The sequence below is a fragment of the Oreochromis niloticus genome, linkage group LG14, assembly GCF_001858045.2.
Source record: "Oreochromis niloticus isolate F11D_XX linkage group LG14, O_niloticus_UMD_NMBU, whole genome shotgun sequence".
NCBI lineage: Eukaryota > Metazoa > Chordata > Actinopteri > Cichliformes > Cichlidae > Oreochromis > Oreochromis niloticus.
Genome location: NC_031979.2, coordinates 20,463,268 through 20,482,996, shown reverse-complemented (window position 1 = coordinate 20,482,996; position 19,729 = coordinate 20,463,268). Strand labels below are relative to the sequence as shown.

The window sequence follows — 19,729 nt, the reverse complement described above, 5'->3', positions numbered from 1 at the left end:
CCACCTTGCTGGCGTCTGAGTCGGACTGGAGCTCTCTGCCCTTTACCAATCCAGCCACGGGCCCATCCATCTGGCCCATCAAGACTCACTCTCATTTCATCAGTCCAGAAAACCTTAGAAAAATCAGTCTTGAGATATTTCTTGGCCCAGTCTTGACGTTTCAGCTTGTGTGTCTTGTTCAGTGGTGGTCGTCTTTCAGCCTTTCTTACCTTGGCCATGTCTCTGAGTATTGCACACCTTGTGCTTTTGGGCACTCCAGTGATGTTGCAGCTCTGAAATATGGCCAAACTGGTGGCAAGTGGCATCTTGGCAGCTGCACGCTTGACTTTTCTCAGTTCATGGGCAGTTATTTTGCGCCTTGGTTTTTCCACACGCTTCTTGCGACCCTGTTGACTATTTTGAATGAAACGCTTGATTGTTCGATGATCACGCTTCAGAAGCTTTGCAATTTTAAGACTGCTGCATCCCTCTGCAAGATATCTCACTATTTTTGACTTTTCTGAGCCTGTCAAGTCCTTCTTTTGACCCATTTTGCCAAAGGAAAGGAAGTTGCCTAATAATTATGCACACCTGATATAGGGTGTTGATGTCATTAGACCACACCCCTTCTCATTACAGAGATGCACATCACCTAATATGCTTAATTGGTAGTGGGCTTTCGAGCCTATACAGCTTGGAGTAAGACAACATGCATGAAGAGGATGATGTGGACAAAATACTCATTTGCCTAATAATTCTGCACTCCCTGTATTGACTGCATCTCACTGATATTTGCATTTATAGTTATTCCTCTCTACTGACCACTAGTTACAACAGAAACTGCATAAACTGCTGTCTAAATGCATTAAGTCAAACTGTCAAACTTTTAACAGGCCAGTGGCGTCGGCCTCAGCATTCAGCCTCAGATTAATGAGACTTAACACATCAGTCCACTCGCGCACATTATGATTGGAGTGTGTACTTTATAATTACATTATGTGACACCAGGAAATCGGTTTCTTGTCACCAGGTCTTCCGTGAGCAAGGTTTTCTAATTATGTAAGATAGCACCTCCGCTTCCTTCGGCAGTTCACACCACAGGGCTTGCGGATGAGATTGATTAAAGTGTGGAACCAGCAATTCCATTTGCCATGCAGTCAGACAAGCAAACAGATTGGCTTTGGTGTAGTTCACAGTCATGCTGCTCCAAGTGAATAAAGCCCCTATTAGACAAGCATAATGCACACTATTTTCATCTGCTGCCATACCCAAGTGCATGAGTGTTTAGGCACACACAGGTACATGCACACAGATTGGCACTCTCAGACATAAACGGGGAATATATGGCACTGAAAAAGGCTGTGATAGCTGTCTAGTTTCTCTGCTAATTAATGTCAAAGCAACCATCAAATTAGCAAGAAATGGTGTTTTTTATCATGTTGAAAATAACAAATTGGTTAAGTGATGGATTCAAAACTGTTATTTATGTGGATTTGAAAAAAGAAAATTGCAGGAGGACTGAGGCTGCTGTCATGACCGCTTTAAAATTAAAGCAAGACGCTCTTTCTTTCTCACTGAACTTTCAAACTGAGTGATTTTTACTGGAATATGTGTGTATGCATGTGCACATACTGCACGGCTGTCTTTGATGATATTAAGCACAATCTATTGACATGACCTGACCTTGACCATACTTGCATGTCACAATGGAAACAGAAAAAAAAAATCTTTTAAATCCCCCTCCTCAGTCCTTTTGGCCTCTCACTGTGAAGAGATGGCAAACTGTGCAAACCCATTAGACTGAAAGGCAGCTGAATGGAGGTGCTGAGAGAGGGCAGTCCTTTGCATTTTCCAATTGGGAGGTCCATGACCTTCCCATTTACTGTTCTGCACTTCTTATATAAGTTGAGCACTTTATTTGAATTACACTCTCTGGTTGAGTTGTGTGATTTCAGTTTTAATGAGACACGGGATAGTTAGTTTGGTATTTTATAGCAAGTCATACATAAACCAGTGAGTCAAAACCGCTATAATAAAGTAAAAGAAACAAAAAAAAAAAAGAATGGTGCTTAAAACTTGAGAGTGCTGGAATCAATGTCCCTCAGAAGATTGTGAATGGCTAGTGTGCTGCTTTATTAGGGTATGTTTCTGAAAAGCATCCAAGTGTACCACCTTAGTCGATTCAGTCATAAAGCCCTATACAAACTGGCATTAATGCACAGCCCTGTTTGTGTGTGTTGCTGTGTTTTCAGGGAAAAGAAATGCGATCCACCCTGAAAACACATAGGGGTGGGATAAGGTGGATCAGCCAGCCAAGCATAATAAAACAAGCAAACACCTAACAAGGTTTTTGATGGAGAGGTCACTCCCACTCTGCCTGTTTGCAATGAATAATCTACAGTCCAAGCCTGAGCAGTCTTTGTGCAGAAATGCTTACAGTTTTGTCAGTTTCCAGATATAAAAGAACAAAATAACTTGAATGATCCTGACTGGATATAAACTCTTAAACATTTAACACTGAATTCAGTTTATTTAGATCTTACACTACACAGGGCTAGTTTACAACAAATGTTGTGTATCTTCAATATTAGCAAGACAACTCCAACAGTCATCAAATCCCATTTGGTCAAACGGTTGAAGTGAAGAACTTCATCATAACAACTAGAGACCTCCACAAGGGCCAGGCTCTGGCAGGAGGGCTCATCTGCCACAACCAGTTTGGGAATGAGGAGAAACGGAAGAGAAAAGGAAAGCACTGAGAGATTACAAGCAACAGTCATGTGAACAATGATTTAGAGAGCCACTTTTTTCCCTGAATAACTCAAGCATATGCTATTTGATGTAAGTTGAAGAAAAAGTATATAAATATGAAATGGATGGATGTGCAGCCGACAAATCTGCAGCAGCTGCGTGATGCTGTCGTCTCAATATGGACCAAAATCTCTGAGGAGTGATTCCAGGACCTTGCTGAATCTATTCCATGAGGAATTAACACTTCTGAAGTAAACAAAAGCTCTGTACAAGCAAGGTGTGCCTGACAAAGTGCCTGGTGACTACTGCCAACAGAAAAGGCCTGAAGGACCCCAAATATAAACAGGACCAGTATGTACTTTCATGCCATCACACTTTCTATTGTGTAGCTCCATCAGTTTGTGACCTGCTGAGCCTAAAAGAATTACTTTGTCATTACTAACACAGTTTGTTTCTATGAAATGCTGTAGACACGGCATTAATTCTTTGCCCTAAAGGTGATTTTTCCATCTCATTAAGCAGAGGGTATCCGCCCTACATAATAATAACTGCTGAGAACACATATGTGGAATGGTTGCCAATATGAAAATAGATTATGACGTTCTTATCCTTGTTTCCATTTGAATAAAAGTCATGTTAAATCAATGTAGAGTATCTGGACTCTTTAAAACCCTTTTATTTGATCAAAGGCCAAGTCACACTGAACTCTCCCCCCCGCCCCACGCATCCTCTCGGATAATAGATTCTCTTCCAATCAAAGTTGGCGAGCACTTTACCATTAATTACCTCATATAGAAGGAGAAGCCCTAGTTTATTTGATCTGTATTTAGCACTCGCCCTGATGGAAAGGGAGATGCACCCATTGAGTTAATATAGAAGCAAGCAGATCCTTCAATAAGATAATGAATTTTTTACCCTTGACTGCCACTTTCCAGTAACACATTGAGCTTCTGTATGATTACGTCATTAAAAGTGTTGTTCCAAAGACAGGAAACTGCTGCAAGGAAACTTCTGAACCTGTAAACATTTCTACTTTGCTTCGAATCACATTTGTAGGATAGATAAATCCAGCCTGTAAAAGCAGGACTCATAAGGACATAAGCTTTAATGACAACAGTGACATTATAACAGAGAGACGTGGCTCGAAAAGAATCCAGACAGGCAATATATTCTGTAAAGATGGTGCTTGTCTCACCATTAGCTGTTTTCCTAGGGTACTGTACTCTTAACAGTGTTCTTAAGGTCTTATCACTGTGTAATTTTTCACATGTGTAGAAGTAGAAATAGGAGGGGGAAATGCTCCTATACCTTATTCTGGGATAAAGAGGACAAAGATTAGATTCGAACACCGAAGTTAAAGTGATTCATTCAAATAAGAAGTGAGATGGCCACCAAGGGGTGTGACCAAGGTGGCTGCTGGGTAGCAAGACTCACTTCTACAATATTGCCTTGCTTCATTCAATCTGTCTTTTAGTTTGTTTATATGACTTACAAGATTAGCGGAGTTTATATAGTTCAAGCAAATTAGTTTCACCGTTGATGTTGACGGTGTAACAATTAAAATCAGCGTGACAAGTTAATTAAGGGGTGACATCTGAGGGGTGTTAAAAAAACAAAAAAACCTCACTGGATCATAGCCTGCTGCTGTGTGCCGGTACTGCAGAGGAATTTTTTTGTTTGTTGTTGCCTACTTTTCACTGAACCTCTCTTTCACAGTCCAGGTGCCGCCATGCCTCAGCATACCTTCTGGCAACTCATTGATTGGTTTCAATGGATCAAACCTCAGCCCGTGTTTTCGCTGCGTGAAAACAGCCCTGCTTGTTTGCCAGCTGTCATGTATTGACCACGGTAAAATGTCAATTCCTCCGGGACCAGAACCTGCCAGAATTACTGATTTTACTTACTTCTGCGGGTAGCTTTCATTGTGTATTAAAGCATTTAACTAAAATACTAATATTGTATTGGCATTTATATTTTTTTCTTGCAGCTTTAAGGTGATATTTCTTTCTTTCTTTTTTTTTTTTTAAATGAGAAAAGTACCCACTAAAGAAACAACAATCAATGTGGCTTTTGAATCAACATTGAATTCTGATATTGGTTCTTGATCATTTTTGCACCCTTAGTTAATACTGAAACAATGTGGACGTCACTACTAAAGATCAAGAGGACATAAGTGTTGTTTCAACTGATATTAAACAAAAAAAATTCCTTACAATACCTTAGAATAATGATATTTACTTATCTAATGTTATGATAAATAGTGTAATGATGTTGATTGAAACATTTTTGACTGTACTATTAAACACTAGGCTCTAAAATATAAACAACAACAGACAACTTAACACCAATTAAATGTATTTCATTTATTAAATCAAGATTAGTTGACAATAATTTTTGAAGAATTCACTCCTACATAATGATGTCCTGCCTCCACCTGGTCTGGATGCTAACTGTGAACTGCCCGAAGGTAAAAGCCTCGCAGACTGTCACTGCTTCCACTTGCTGAGTTGGCTCCATGTACAAAAAGAAAACAAAACCAAAAACTGAAAATAGGGTATGAACAAAAATAAGGAAAGAGCCAACTTTGTTCAGATTTGAGGTTTTCATATATATATATATATTTCTTTCTACAATTCATCCTAGCTAACATAATCTGCGCAGTTACGTTAGCAAGCTAACTTCAGTTATTGACATTTTGAAGTGCCTAATAATGACCTTGGTAACAGTTACACATCTGCAATATGTGTCACTGTCCTGAGTGTTTGACAAAATATGAAATATAATTGGCTAAAAATACATTTGGCTCCTTTAAAATATTAAAAAAATAAGTGAATGCTTACCTGATGCAGAGGAGATCTCTGGGGTGCAGTGATGTCGACTTATACAGGATTTTTAAATATTATCTTACTAGTGGACAGATGGGATGCACCACTTTAATTTCCCAGTCAACTATATTCATATCATGACTTTTCATCTATAAATCAATCGTATTTTAATATAAATTCCTGGTCAACCATAGATCAGTTACTTTTCAATGGTGGCCAGAAGGGATGTACCACATGGAGAGTGGTGTGATGGAACAGTCCAATTGATAATAGTGTGGTGGACCACTGGAGGGCTCCACTCACACCCAGTCCTCAGGAAGTGTTGAAGTGTTGTTATGTTTTGGAGGGGAAAGAGTTCAGTTCTGTGGTGATGAGAATAAACGACGAGTGTTAATCGAGAGCTCTCGTGTCGTCTGTGTTTACCTCCACATTGGTGACCCCTGACTCGAACATGCTGCAGTCCGATGGTGGCACCGACTCCGCTCTGGATGCATCAGCAGCCGCCAGCCCTCTGCCTCCGGCTGCGGCTGCGTTTGCTGTGCCGCTCGAGCTGCCGGACTTTTGGCTTCACGATCCCCCGTCGTGGTTCGTGCACGTGGAGGCTCAGTTCGCCCTTCGTGGCATCTCGGCTGACGACACGAAATATCACCAGGTGGTGGCCTCTCTCGACCCGCTAGCCACCCGTCGTGCGTTGCCTCTCCTCCGGGACCCACCTGCCCGAGGGAAGTACGCCGCCCTTAAGGAGCTGCTTCTTCAGCGCTATGCCCTCGCCACCCAGGCCTGAGAGCGAGCCGAGAAGCTCCTCTCCCTCTCAGGCCTGGGTGGCGGTACGGCTCTCAAACTGATGGAGCACATGCTGTCCTTTCTCGGTCCGGACGACGGGACGACTGTTCGCCCACATCTTCCTCCGACAGCTGCCAGCGGCCGTGAGAGCCGGCCTCGCCAACTCTCCACTCCTGGGCACGAAGGATTATCGCTCCCTGGCTGAGGACGCGGATCGTATTCTCTTGGCTACCCGTGCTTTCCACGATCACGACCTAGTTCCAGCCTCGCCTCCTACTTCCCCGCTGACCTGCCCCGACGTGTCCGCTCCTTCGCTGGCGGCAAAGGTCGCGGCACAGCCACACCGCGGACGGGACCTCTGTTTCTACCATCAGCGTTTTGGCCCCAGAGCGCGCCGCTGTTTGCTGCCTTGTGTTTTTCCTACCCTGGGACATGGGACCCGACAGCGCGCTGTAGTGGCCGCGACCGCTGGCGACAAAGAAAAGCTGCTCTTCATAGAAGACTCGCGCTCCGGGAGACGTTTCCTGGTCGACTCCGGCTCACAGAAGAGCCTCCTTCCCCCGTCCGGCGCCGACAGTTTAGCAGCGGGCTGCGGACCGCAGCTCATTGCGGCTAATGGCTCTCCCATCGCAACGTTCGGGGAAAGGTTCGTGACTGTTTGTTTTCATGGTCGGGATTTCCAATGGACCTTTGTTGTTGCCGCTAGCTCTGTTCCTATTTTGGGCGCTGATTTTCTTTGTGCTCACGGACTGCTGGTCGATGTTGCTAACAGACGCTTAATCGACGCCCAGTCTTTTTCTTCAGTGCCCTGTTTCACTCGCGCCATCGAGCCCCTGAATCGGGCTAATTTGGTGACTTCTGGGAATGTTTTTCACCGTTTGCTCTCTGAGTTCCCTTCACTGACTGTTCCTAATTTCTCAAACACGGCAACAAAGCACGGGGTTGAACATTATATTCCGACGGTCGGTCCCCCGGTGTTCGCACGCGCGCGCCGCCTCGACCCCGCGAAACTCTCCGTCGCTCGGGAAGAGTTTGCCGCCATGGAGCGCCTCGGCATTGTGCAGCGCTCGAATAGTGCCTGGGCCTCTCCGCTACACATGGTGCCCAAGTCCAACGGTCGGTGGCGGCCGTGTGGGGATTTTCGCCGTTTGAATAATGTCACGGAGAACGACTGTTACCCCATTCCCCACATACAGGATTTTTCCGCCCACCTCGCCGGCACCTCGATTTTTTCTAAAATTGACTTAGTGCGGGGGTATCACCAGGTTCCCGTGCGCGCCGAAGACGTCCCGAAAACTGCCGTTATTACCCCTTTCGGCCTGTTTGAATTTTTGCGCATGCCGTTCGGCCTGAAAGGCGCCGCCCAGACTTTTCAGCGGTTGATGGACTCTGTCTTGCGCGGGCTGCCTTTCGTCTTCGTGTACCTTGACGATATATTGGTGGCCAGCTGTTCTGAGAGTCAGCACGCGTCACATTTGCGTCAGGTTTTCCAGCGCTTGGCGGCACACGGCCTGATCGTCAACCCCTCCAAGTGCCAGTTCGGCTTGCCGGTTCTGGATTTCTTGGGCCACCGCATTTCCGCTGACGGTGTGGTTCCGTTGCCGGACAAGGTCCGGGCCGTTTCGGCTTTTCCGCGTCCCGCGTCCGTTAAAGCGCTGCAGGAGTTCTTGGGGATGATCAATTTCTACAACCGCTTTCTCCCCAGAGCCGCGCACCTGCTGCAGCCTCTCTATGCTGCCTTGAAGGGTAAAACTGCTAAGGACCCGATTGATTGGCTCCCTGAACGCATCCAGGCGTTTTCTGATGCCAAGGCCGTGCTGGCAAACGCCGCCCTGCTTGCCCACCCGTTTCCATCGGCGGAGATCGCGTTGACCACCGATGCATCGGACGTGGCGGTGGGCGCAGTTTTGGAGCAGCGGGTCTCCGGTGTCTGGCAACTGCTTGCCTTTTTCAGTCGCACGCTTAGGGACAGTGAGCGCAAATATAGCGTTTTTGACAGGGAGTTGCTGGCCCTGCACCTTGCGACCCGGCATTTTCGTTTTTTTCTCGAGGGTCGGAGTTTCACCGCCTACGTTGATCATAAACCCTTGACATTCACGATGTCCAAGGTCTCTGACCCGTGGAGCGGGCGCCAGCAGCGCCAGCTGGCAGCCATTTCCGAGTTCACAACTGACATTCAGCACGTGGCTGGTAAGTCCAACTGCGTGGCCGACTGTCTATCCCGCGCGCTGGTTTCTCCCGTTTACGTTGGCATAGACTTTGACGCTATGGCCGCTGATCAACGGGCGGACCCGGACGTCCTTGCCCTTCGGTCTGAGCAGACGGGCCTTGTACTGGAGGACAGACCCGTGTGGAACGGTGGGCCTAGCCTGCTTTGTGACGTTTCCACCGGCCGACCACGCCCTGTAGTTCCACTTTCGTGGCGTCGTCGCATTTTCGACTCCGTACACGCCCTCTCTCATCCAGGCGTCCGGGCCTCGGTCAAGCTGGTCAGCTCTAGGTTCGTCTGGCTGGGCCTTCGCAAATCGGTGAAAGAATGGGCAGCGGCGTGCATCCCATGCCAACGCGCTAAGATCCATAGGCACACACAGGCGCCCCTCGAATCCTTCCGCGTTCCAGGGAGGCGTTTTGATCATGTACATGTGGATCTGGTTGGTCCCCTGCCGCAGTCACAAGGTTTCACGCACCTTTTGACTGTGGTGGACCGCACAACCCGTTGGCCTGAGGCAGTGCCTCTGGCGTCCACTACAGCTGCAGCAGTGGCCAGGGCATTTTTGTCAACGTGGGTTTCGCGTTTCGGTCCCCCGCCGACATCACCTCCGACAGGGGCCCCCAGTTTGTTTCCGAGCTTTGGTCTGCCATGGCTGACGGCCTGGGTGTCAAGGTCCACCGAACCACTGCGTACCACCCGCAGGCCAACGGGATGTGCGAGCGTTTCCACCGGTCGCTTAAGGCCGCGTTCCGTGCTTCTCTCACAGATGGCAACTGGGTTGACCGCCTCCCATGGGTTTTACTGGGGTTGCGCTGCGCGGTTAAAGAAGACCTCGGGGTTTCCCCGGCTGAACTTGTCCTCGGTCAGCCCCTCCGGGTCCCCGGGGAATTCTTGCCCGAGAGCCCACCCCGTGCTTCGCTCCCTCTGTGCTGTCTCTCCGTCCCCCAAGAGACTCGTTTTCTCTTCCTGGCCCAGTGCACCATTGTCTGCCCGACACCTTTGTTCCGAGGTCGTTGGAGTCTTCGCAGTTTGTTTTCGTCAGGCATGACGCTCATAGGCCTCCGCTGCGTCCACTGCATGACGGCCCCTTTAGGGTTATTCAACTGGGCCGGAAGCATTTCCTTTTGGACTTTGGGGGTCGTCAGGAGACTGTTTCTATTGACAGACTTAAGCCGGCACATGTGCTGCAGGATGATCAGTTGGTGCCGGCTCAGGCCCCCGCCGTGGCCGCCCGCCTTCCACTGGACTGGACAACCCTGCTTCTTCCTCTGGGAGCACCCCCACCTGGCAGGGCCCGAGCTATCTTCAGCTGCTCCTGGCCGCCCATGCCAGCCTGGTCCTCAGGCACGTTTCCCCTCAGCCAGCTCTCCACCTCCCCGGTTCAGCCGTTCTGGCCGTTTGATTAAGGCCAGGGTTCTGGACTAGGGGATGACCCTACTGGGTGTTCGGGGGGGGCATGTGTGGTGGACCACTGGAGGGCTCCACTCACACCCAGTCCTCAGGAAGTGTTGTTGTTATGTTTTGGAGGGAAAAGAGTTCAGTTCTGTGGTGATGAGAATAAACGACGAGTGTTAATCGAGAGCTCTCGTGTCGTCTGTGTTTACCTCCACAATAGCTTTAATTTCCCAGTCAGCTATGAATCCATAACTTTTCAACATCATTGTTGTCACTTGGTCAACTTTAACTAGATCAATTATAAAAGAAAAACATAATCAACATAATCAAACTGAATCAATGTTATTCCAATGTCATCACTATTACACTGACAAGTTTCATAAGTATTTATACATTGATTCAAAATTTATTTACCATGGCCGGATAAAGCAATTACTGCGCAGTTAGTGAGTCCATTAATTAAGTTTCTTTTTCAGAATGAATAAATTATTAAAATAATGTGGTGACTCAAGCTTTGGTAAAACTTTATTCTACACTCCATAAACCAAGTCTTTGCCCTCATAAACAGGAAGCAATCATTTTGAGTAAAATCCAGCAGAAATATATAAAATCAAAGGTTTATTTGTTTAATAACTAATTAATTATTAAGAAAAATATGCTTAATATAAGCTGAATGCATACCGATCAATTAAATGGTTTAAATGTTTTACATTTATGGAAAAAAATTAACTGGAAAATGCAATGAAATTACTTGAAGTCGGCATTGTCTTGCCACAATCATACAATGCTTGTTTGTTTTAGTTTTGTTATCCTTCATGACATCTTTAATATGTTCTGTCAGCATGCATGTTGGGTTTTTTGTCATTTATTATGACCCCATATTCCATAATAGCCTGCATACTGTATCTGAGAGGAAACTGGCCTCCTGTTTTCTGGCTTTAGAAGAGCCCGTGACAGGAGACTAACCGGTCAAATATTGTTTCAAGCCAGTTTCAAGTGAGTAGTATCCACACAGGAAGCAAGGCATGCTGCTGGTTTAAGCAAAAGAGTTTCACCTGGAAGAGCAAGCACTGAATCCAATGTGAAGATAAAAGTCAGCACTGATACATTTTTAGCTGTATAAAGACTGTGCTTGTGTGATGGGGGGTGTTAGCACAGAGAGGAGAGAGCTAATGTAAGATTTTTGGAACAGTCTTTTTTTTCTCTACACAATTAAATCCAGGAAAAGTTCTCTATACTTCCATCCAGCCATCCATTTTCGTCTGCTTATCCAATTCAGGGCTGGAACCTATCCCAGCAAAAGTTGCTATACACCATGGACAGGTTGCCAGTCTATTGCCACTCATGCTTTAGAATTTCCAGTTAACCTAACCCGTTCATATCTTTGGAGCTGGGGAGAACCCACACACATGCAAGAACATGCAAACACAGCCCCAGCTGTCTGCTTGATTCTAACCCAAGACCTGTGAGCTGCACCATCATACCGAACTTGAAGGCATCTTATTCTTGATTTTACCATAGTGTCTAAATAATATGTTATTAAGCTTTAAATTAAGCTGGAAATAATCAAGAAGTAGTCTATTGGGTCCATGAAGAAGCAAACATGTCCTTTGTTCACAGCTTTAACAGCCAGAGGTGAGTGCAACCTCAGATGACCTTCCACAGCTACTCTCTGCTTGTTCACAGAGCATTCAGTGGGCTGTAGATATTGACTTGCTGTGACTTGGCGCTGTGATGGTATCAGATGAGTGGGTATGTCTCATCTTTGCGAGTCAGAGTTAGCTGATGTTTATTCAGCTGTGTGATCCGTAGGGAAAAGGTCACTTCAAACATGTTTCAGCTTTGCATGCACGTCTGATCATTTAATTCTGATAAGATGAGACACGCAACCCACGGTTTTCCTCTATATTGGACAGCCTACAGCACATTTCCCTTTCAGCCATGTTGTACTTAATTGTATTTTTTTTGTGCCTTATTAATTTCACACTTTTCCGGGTTGGTTGCTTTTATCTCCTGCCTGCGCTTTAACTGCAGATGTAATCGATTTAACTTAAGAACCTTTGTGCTAGCCCAGTGTAATTACAGTAATTACAAAGCCTGCTTTCAGACATCTGCTGCACACTTTATTAGGTTTTACTTTCCTGACTGTAGACTTTTGGAGGTGTCTTGCATTTCATATAAATATTTGTTGATGTAACTGAGTCGAAAGCTGATTAAGTTGTCAATATATAATTTTAAAATTGTTGCAGTTTTGTAATGAATAGGCACTTGACTGATTGTTGACTTGTCGGGGTTCTAACGAGCATTGATCCAGCATGGAGTCGGTGGGTCAAGCCACACAATTTCACGAAAAAAGCCCATTAATGGTTGGACTGATAATCAGAAATAAGAGACAGAATGAGAAGCCATGTGCAATTCTGTTTCTTTCCATTCTGACAACCCAGTAAACAGATGATGTTTGCTGCGCCTGCATAATTGCTCATCATGACAGTGTGACACCTGTGCCGTTAAAGGTCGCGGAGTAAGTTCATAATGTTATTCCCAAAAAGAAAAAAATCAGAGCATGCATACAAATGTGCCACTCCTTAGTTATGATGTGTTGTGCAATGATTTTTAATAACCATCTGCAGCCTTATTGTGGTGGAATTACATTATTTTTTCTGCATAAAAATGAGAAGAAAGCATCATCTATATCCAATCCCTTTATAATTGGCTTAGCTAAGCCATATACAAGACAGGAATCAGTTCCTCTGATTATAATGCGACTACACTGCAACAAATATTGCATAGAGAATGCACATAAATCATTTTGGAGAACAACATGCTGTCTTGTCATTCTTTAGTGTTCTTGTGACAAACTGATTTCATTTTGTAGACCTACACGGTGTACGTAGCGTCTTTGGAAAGCTGCTGCAGTGACTGGTTTTTTAAGTGTCTGGCATGCCTTTACGGACGCCGAACAACCGAGGATTTTCAGTCTTGTGCTCCATGAAAGAGGATGTTATGACTTTTAGGTTTTGTGCTGCCCTTTAAAATGCCTTTGAATAGGTGAAAGAATTTAAAGCTTTTAAGATTTCAAGGTTTTACCATACAGATCCATTATTTACATTATGTAGCACTTTTGGAAATATTAAATACCCCACCCCTACTCTACAAGCTGCTTAGAAAAGTGTATGGAGTTATTAAGGATAATGCTGTGCCATTGTAGGTACTCAAGATTAATGGAGAAAGGTGTTCACGGAAAGTCAAATAAGCACTGGTCCTAATAAGCCTGTGCGCCTTGGGAGCTGCTTTCTGTAGACTAGACGTTTTATTGTAGAAAGGGGAAAAAAGTGTCTTTTTAAATTCCTAAACTCAATGGCAAAAAGGCCACCTTCACTCTCCTTCATTTGGGAAATATTTCACTTACCAGCAAGAATAAATGTGTTTTGTTTTGGGGGTTTTTCTCTCAGTCTCACAACACAATGGCCTTTTATTTTCCATTTTCCTCAGCTGCCATCCTTGATGACCCTATGGAGTGCAGCAGAGGAGAGCGTCTGGCTATCACGCTGGCCAAAGACAGCATCAACAGGAGCAGTAACCGCTCCACCACTGGCAAGCTGGAGGTGGACATCTTTGAACTGCTGAGAGACAGCGAATATGAGATGGGGGAAACAAGTAAGTAGCACAGGAAAGAAGATCATTGTTCAGGAAAACCAAGTGATTGTGTGTGTGTGAGTTTGTTGGCCAACGTGTTTATTCATTCAGAGAAAAAGAGCCTCTCTTGCTCTTTCTGCAAGTAGTTTCTCATAACATATTTTAATAGATGTTCTATTTTTTTATATGGCTGCTCGCTTTTTTAGAGATGACCTTGAAAAGTTTTTGCACGCCGATTGTGACGTCACCGCGGGCCCATCACCGTTTATACTCCCTGTACTCCTGTAGTCTAGTCCTGAACAATAGGCTCAGAAAATAAACCTCCAACATCAACGCTGGGATAGAAGCATCAGTTGAAACAGGAATCAAAGAATTCACTGAGATTTAATTGTTTTTTTTTCTCCAGAAATTCTCATCTTTTTTTAAGCTGTTCCAAGATCTCTTTCTGAAAGATTTCTGAGAAATGGTGATAAAGATTGCCACAATCATACATTTGTGTCTACACATCGGCCATTAGCTCCAAGTTATAAAAATGGAAATGTGCACAAAGAGACAGAACACGTCACTTTTGGCCTAAACCACCAGGTGCAGTGGACATTCTAATCCAGGTGTTGTTGAGCTTTTATTAAGTAGGCCAGACCATCATAGGATTCCCACTAATTTGTAACCTAGATGTGACAAATGCATCGCTGAGAGTGACTCTATTAACACAAGCCAGAGTAGCTATTTGTTATCAGTGGTATCAGCACTTACCCACAACATTGTTGTACTGTCTGGTGACTTGTTGCATCACACCTCAATGTTTATTGGTTTGTTTGTTTTTTAATTTTTAATGAAAACACCCCAAATCAATACAGCGCAGTGTGTGTCTGCAAAAAGTGCAGCTATTGATTTTCAATATGACACATTCCTACTTCCCCAAATGCAAGAGCTTCAGTGGTGCCTGCCTAATACATGGAAACAGCACTTTACTTACCACAACCACAACAAATTGTTTTACTTTCTCTGCCCGGGCTAAGACAAACCTCACAGTGTGGTTCCTGTAGTGTGCTTGCGTGCGTTTCATGTGTCCCCGTGTGTTTGTGCGTGTGGGTATATGTAAAGCAATGTGTGTAGCTGTGCACAAGCTGGATTTTGTGTATACTGTGCAAATGTTTAGTGTGTGAAAGTGTGAATGTGTAATTAGAGCCAGGATTTGGATTAGGGATGGATCAGCGGCCACGGTTAGATGAAAATATCACTGAGTGAGAATTACCTGGGAAGAAAAGTCAGATCCCACCATCAATGCATCTTTTCCTGGCTGTTCAGTATGGACATAGACTGATTGCATAACCACAACATACTGTAAGATTCTATCATGCACAGATTTTCTGGTATGTATAATAATGTGCGACATCTGTATGACAACCTTTATTCTTGAACACATCCTGAATTTACGCTCTTTAAGTAGTCTTCAGGAAAGATCTCTAGGTTTCTTGAAGGTCATTTAAAGCTCTTCTTTGAATGTTGAGGCCTTTTTTTCTGTTCTCTGTCAAGATGCTTCAATAAAGTTAAGGTTCAGCCTCTAGGGAGGCCAATCCATGAATGATGGTGTTCCATTGTGTGTTTGGGATCATTGTCATGATGAAAAAATGCCAATCAGAATCTTTCCAGGTGGCATTGATTTGTGAATTCAAATCTGAAGGTACTTTTCCACTATCATGATTTTATCAATTTTAACATGATCTTCAACACCACTGGCTGAAATGTAGCTCCTTGCCATGACAGAGCCTCCCACAGGTTTTCTGGGGGAACACCAAGGCGTTCCCAGGCCAGCCAAGAGATATAATCTCTCCAGCGTGTCCTGGGTCTGCCCCAGAGCCTCCTCCCTGGGGGACATTCTCAGAACACCTCACCCAGAGGCGCCTAGGAGGCATCCTTGTCAGATGCCCGAACCACCACAACTGGCTCCTTTGGAGGAGTAGCCACCCTTCAGAGAAAGCTCATTTCTGCCACTTGTATCCGCAGTCTCGTTCTTTCGGTAACTACCTAAATTTTGTGTACATGCGCTTTGGGTAGGGACGTGGGGTGGGGTCATAGTAAACCAGTAAATCAAGAGCTTAGCTTTTACGCTCAGCTCTCTCGTCACCACGATGGACTGATACAGCGTCCGCATCGCTGCAGCACCAATCCATTAGTCGATCTCCCGCTTGGCATTTCCCTCACTCGTGAACAAGACTGCGAGATATTTAAACTCTTCCACTTGGGGCAGTATTTCTTAGCTGACCCGGAGCGCGTATTCCACCATGGCCTCAGACTCAGAGGTGCTGATTCTCATTCCTGCCGGTTCACACTCAGCTGTGAACCGCTCCAGTGTGAGCTGAAGGCCATTTCAGCCAGAGAGCCCTATCTCCTGAGTCTTAACTGGATTTTTTCCTGTTTCTTAAGGACATGAGTTTACAGGGTATACTATCAGGGTATACTACCTTGTATTGATTAGTGAAAAACAATGTTAAATAGTGATCTGAGCCACAAAGGAACTCGAGTGACATGCATAATTATGGAAATCTTGTGAACAAATATTTCAGGAGATGTATATAGATGTTTATGTAAATAGTTATTATCAAGGAAAAAAAGAACACTTGTGTTTATGGCAGTTATGGTCACACAGTTTATAAGGCTGTCAGAAACAACAGTTTCTGTTGGGGTTTAGCTTTCCTTCCACATAAGGTGAATCTAGTTTTTTCACCTTTACCCTCAGAAAAAAAAAAAGAGTGAGGCACATTTCTCCAAGTTGAATAAGCATAGTCCCACTGGCTTTGAGGCTTGCGAAGATGAAAATCTTCATAGCAGAGGTCCCCAGTGTCATTGACTGAATCAGATTGCCATCAGAAAGGGGCTGTGCTGAGTTTGACTTCTTGTGACCAAATAAAGCAGGGGTGGGTAATTAATTTCCCCCAAAGGCCACATGACAAACTGGGACCGCTGTATAAATAAAATGAATACCAAGCAGAACCGAGTGCAGCTTCATATTAATTTGATCACTTAATAAGCTTTTTGTTGCGGTCCTTCACAACAGTCCAAGTTTCTCATGTGGCCTTTGAGGAAAATTAATTGTGGAAATGAATATGGAAAGGAACAGACTGTGGTAGTCAGTGACCACCTGAACTCCAGCGTTGTACTTTCATTGGACTTTGTCTACTCCTACATTTTCAATTATGGCTTGTTGTAGCATCTTGTTGGTTTTTTTGACTCCCTGAATGTGGGATACTCAGATCCTCTAGCTGGATCTGAAAGCGCAGAAAGATCCCATATAGACCAAACTGCCAGTATTTACTCATCTATCCGAATCATTGCATTCAGGTGTTCCAGTCACGTCTATGGCCACAGGTGTATAAAATCAAGCACCAAGGCATGCAGACTGCTTCTATATTTGTGAAAGAACGGGTCGCTCTCAGCAGCTCAGTGAATCCCAAGCATGGTACCGTGATAGGATGTCACCTGTGCAACAAGTCCAGTCAGAAATTTCCTGACTACTAAACATTCCACAGTCAGCTGTTAGTGGTATTATAACAAAGTGGAAGTGACCGGGAACAACCGCAACTCAGCCATTAAATGGTAGGCAATGTAAAATCACAGAGCGGCAGATGCTAAGGCGCATAGTGTTCTTAGCTCGAGAACAGTGTGTAAATTGATTTTTCAGGACTTGTGCTCGGCCCCTTAGTTCCAGTGAAAGGAACTCTTAACGCTTCAGTATACTGAGACATTTTGGACAATTTCATGCTCCCAACTTTGTGAGAACAGGTCGGGGATGACCCCTTCCTGTTCCAACATGACTGCACACCAGTGCATGATGCAAGGCCCATAAAGACATGGATGAGTGAGTTTGGTGCGGAAGAACTTGAGTGGCCTGCGCAGAGTCCTGACCTCAACCCGGCAGAATGCCTTTGGGATGAATTAGAGCGTAGACTGGAAGCCAGGCCTTCTCATCCAACATCATTTTTTGACATCACAGACACTCTTCTGTAAGAATGGTCATAAATTCCCATAAACACACTCCTAAACAGCGTGGAAACAGCGTGGAAAGCTGAAGCTCTTACAGCTGCAAAGCGTGGGTTGGCATCATTTTAAATCCTATGGATTAAGAATGGGATGTCACTCAAGTCCATATGCATGTGAAGGCAGACGAGCGAATACTAGTGGCAATATACTGTACCTCGTTAGTTATCCATCAACTTTTAATAGCAGTAAACGCATGACTGAAGAGTAGCATGCTAATTCTGCTGCATGATAGCCTATAAATGCTGTTTACAGGAAATTGTTTGATTTGGGCCACGAGCAACTTTTTGGTTCTTTTTTTTAGGTAGATTTTTGTTTTTTTCACTCTATTGACCTTTTCTTCCAGAGCTACATTCATTTTTAGGAATTAACCTATGTAAAGTTCTTTTACATATACTTACATATACCTATATAATTGTTTAGTTTAAGAAATGTTTTTGAATCATTTTAATTTAGGCCTAATATAATAAAAGAACTGAATCCCACATAGTGTTTTGTTTTGTTTTTTTCCAAAAAGAAGGAGTATAACTGTCCAAATACTTTCAATATGGCTCACATATTTACACACAGAAAAAGCTCGCCGTGCACAAAGAGAGCAAATGAAAGTGTCACCAGGGCCGGGAGCATTCTGGCTTGCAGTCAAATCATTCAGCTTTATAATTCAGTGAAGCCATTACAGACAGGTGCAAACAAAAGTGTGGGTGTGGATGCGTTAGTGCGTGCGTGTGCACTGTATACATGTGTGTTGTTGGGTTTTTTTTCATGTAAGATGCCAGTGTATTCATGTCTTACAAGCCCCATGGGTGACTAGCGGATTACTTATTAATCATTCGATTCACTGCCTCTGGATGCACCGCACAGGCCTGGAAATGTTTCCCCTTTGCCTATTTTACACTGGTGGCTGGTTAATGCTCAGCAATTCCCCAATAACAGCCACCAAATTACCAACACCCACACACACACTTGGTGCACACATGCTCAAACAATAATAGTACTTCAGTATGTGTGTCTTCTTTACACCCTGGACTGCAGTGTGTTAATTACAAGCCAGGGATTATAAACACATAAGAAACAGCATTCTTTCCCAGTATGGGAGATTAAAGCATATGGCCCGTGCACATGGCAAAGGAAAGAAAGTCACTTTTACTGAAATGTTTCTGTTTACAGATATGTTTTAAAGCCCAAAGGTACCGCTGTTAAATCAATCCTTGTAAATGTTGTATTTGGAAAAACACGATGAGACGTGTGTGTGTGTGTGTGTGTGTGTGTGTGTGTGTGTGCGTGCGTGTCACTTTTGTGGATATTATTGCATTCATGTGCAAATTATCAAATGCCAGATTTTTTATTTTCACCCTCCAGATATTGCTGCTTGTCACATTTCCCAACGTCTGCTTTTCACTGACTCCCACTCTGTTTATCCGTCATTGTCTTCTTCTTTCTTTTTTACTGCATATCTTTCCGTCTTTATATTTGAGAGTTGATCATATTAATATCCCCAGCAAGTAAAACATCCAAAGGCAGAGAGAGTTTAAGACTCTCTTGCATAGACACATGCATCTGTCCTTGTGCACATTTCTCTTACACTTGTAGTTTCTGGTTCCCTTGAGACAGGAGAAATGCTGGTGCAGGCTGCTATCTGTTCAGTGGTTGAGGCAGTGATCATATGGATCCATTAACATTAGGCTGAAAAAAAAAAGCCTGACCTAACACCAACTGCTTTACTTTACTTTAATTATCTCTGTTACCTCTCATTGCCTCTGCTTATATCTCTGTACTCCTCCTCTGTTTTCTTCCAGTGTGCCAGATCATGTCCAAAGGGGTGGTGGCGGTCCTTGGTCCATCTGCCAGTCCAGCTTCCAACTCCATCATCAGCAATATATGTGGAGAGAAGGAGGTAAGTTCCAACCACCTGGCCCGGGGCTGGTGGCGTGTGATTCAGCCAGACAGAAAAAAAAGGGGCAGATTTAGTTGCAATATATTATATTTGCACAGAAAGTTTTCCTTTCATGAAGGAAAATTGCTTGTTTTGTGGTAATTCATCTGGAATGCCAGGAGGTCCTTATCATTACAAACTAGATTTTCTAAATATTCTGGAAGAAATCAAAGATTA

At 44.2% G+C, this 19,729-nt stretch overlaps 1 protein-coding gene across 5 annotated transcripts in view; it reads left to right on the top strand.

Moving 5' to 3' along the window:
• Positions 1–19,729, top strand: part of grik4 (glutamate receptor, ionotropic, kainate 4) — a 338,006-nt gene that overhangs the window by 189,518 nt on the left and 128,759 nt on the right. For all 5 annotated transcript variants that reach the window (XM_019367470.2, XM_019367468.2, XM_025898164.1 and 2 more), the window contains 2 exons: positions 13,438–13,602; positions 19,416–19,513. In XM_019367470.2, the coding sequence (XP_019223015.1) occupies positions 13,438–13,602; positions 19,416–19,513 (263 nt within the window). The remainder of the gene's footprint in view (positions 1–13,437; positions 13,603–19,415; positions 19,514–19,729) is intronic.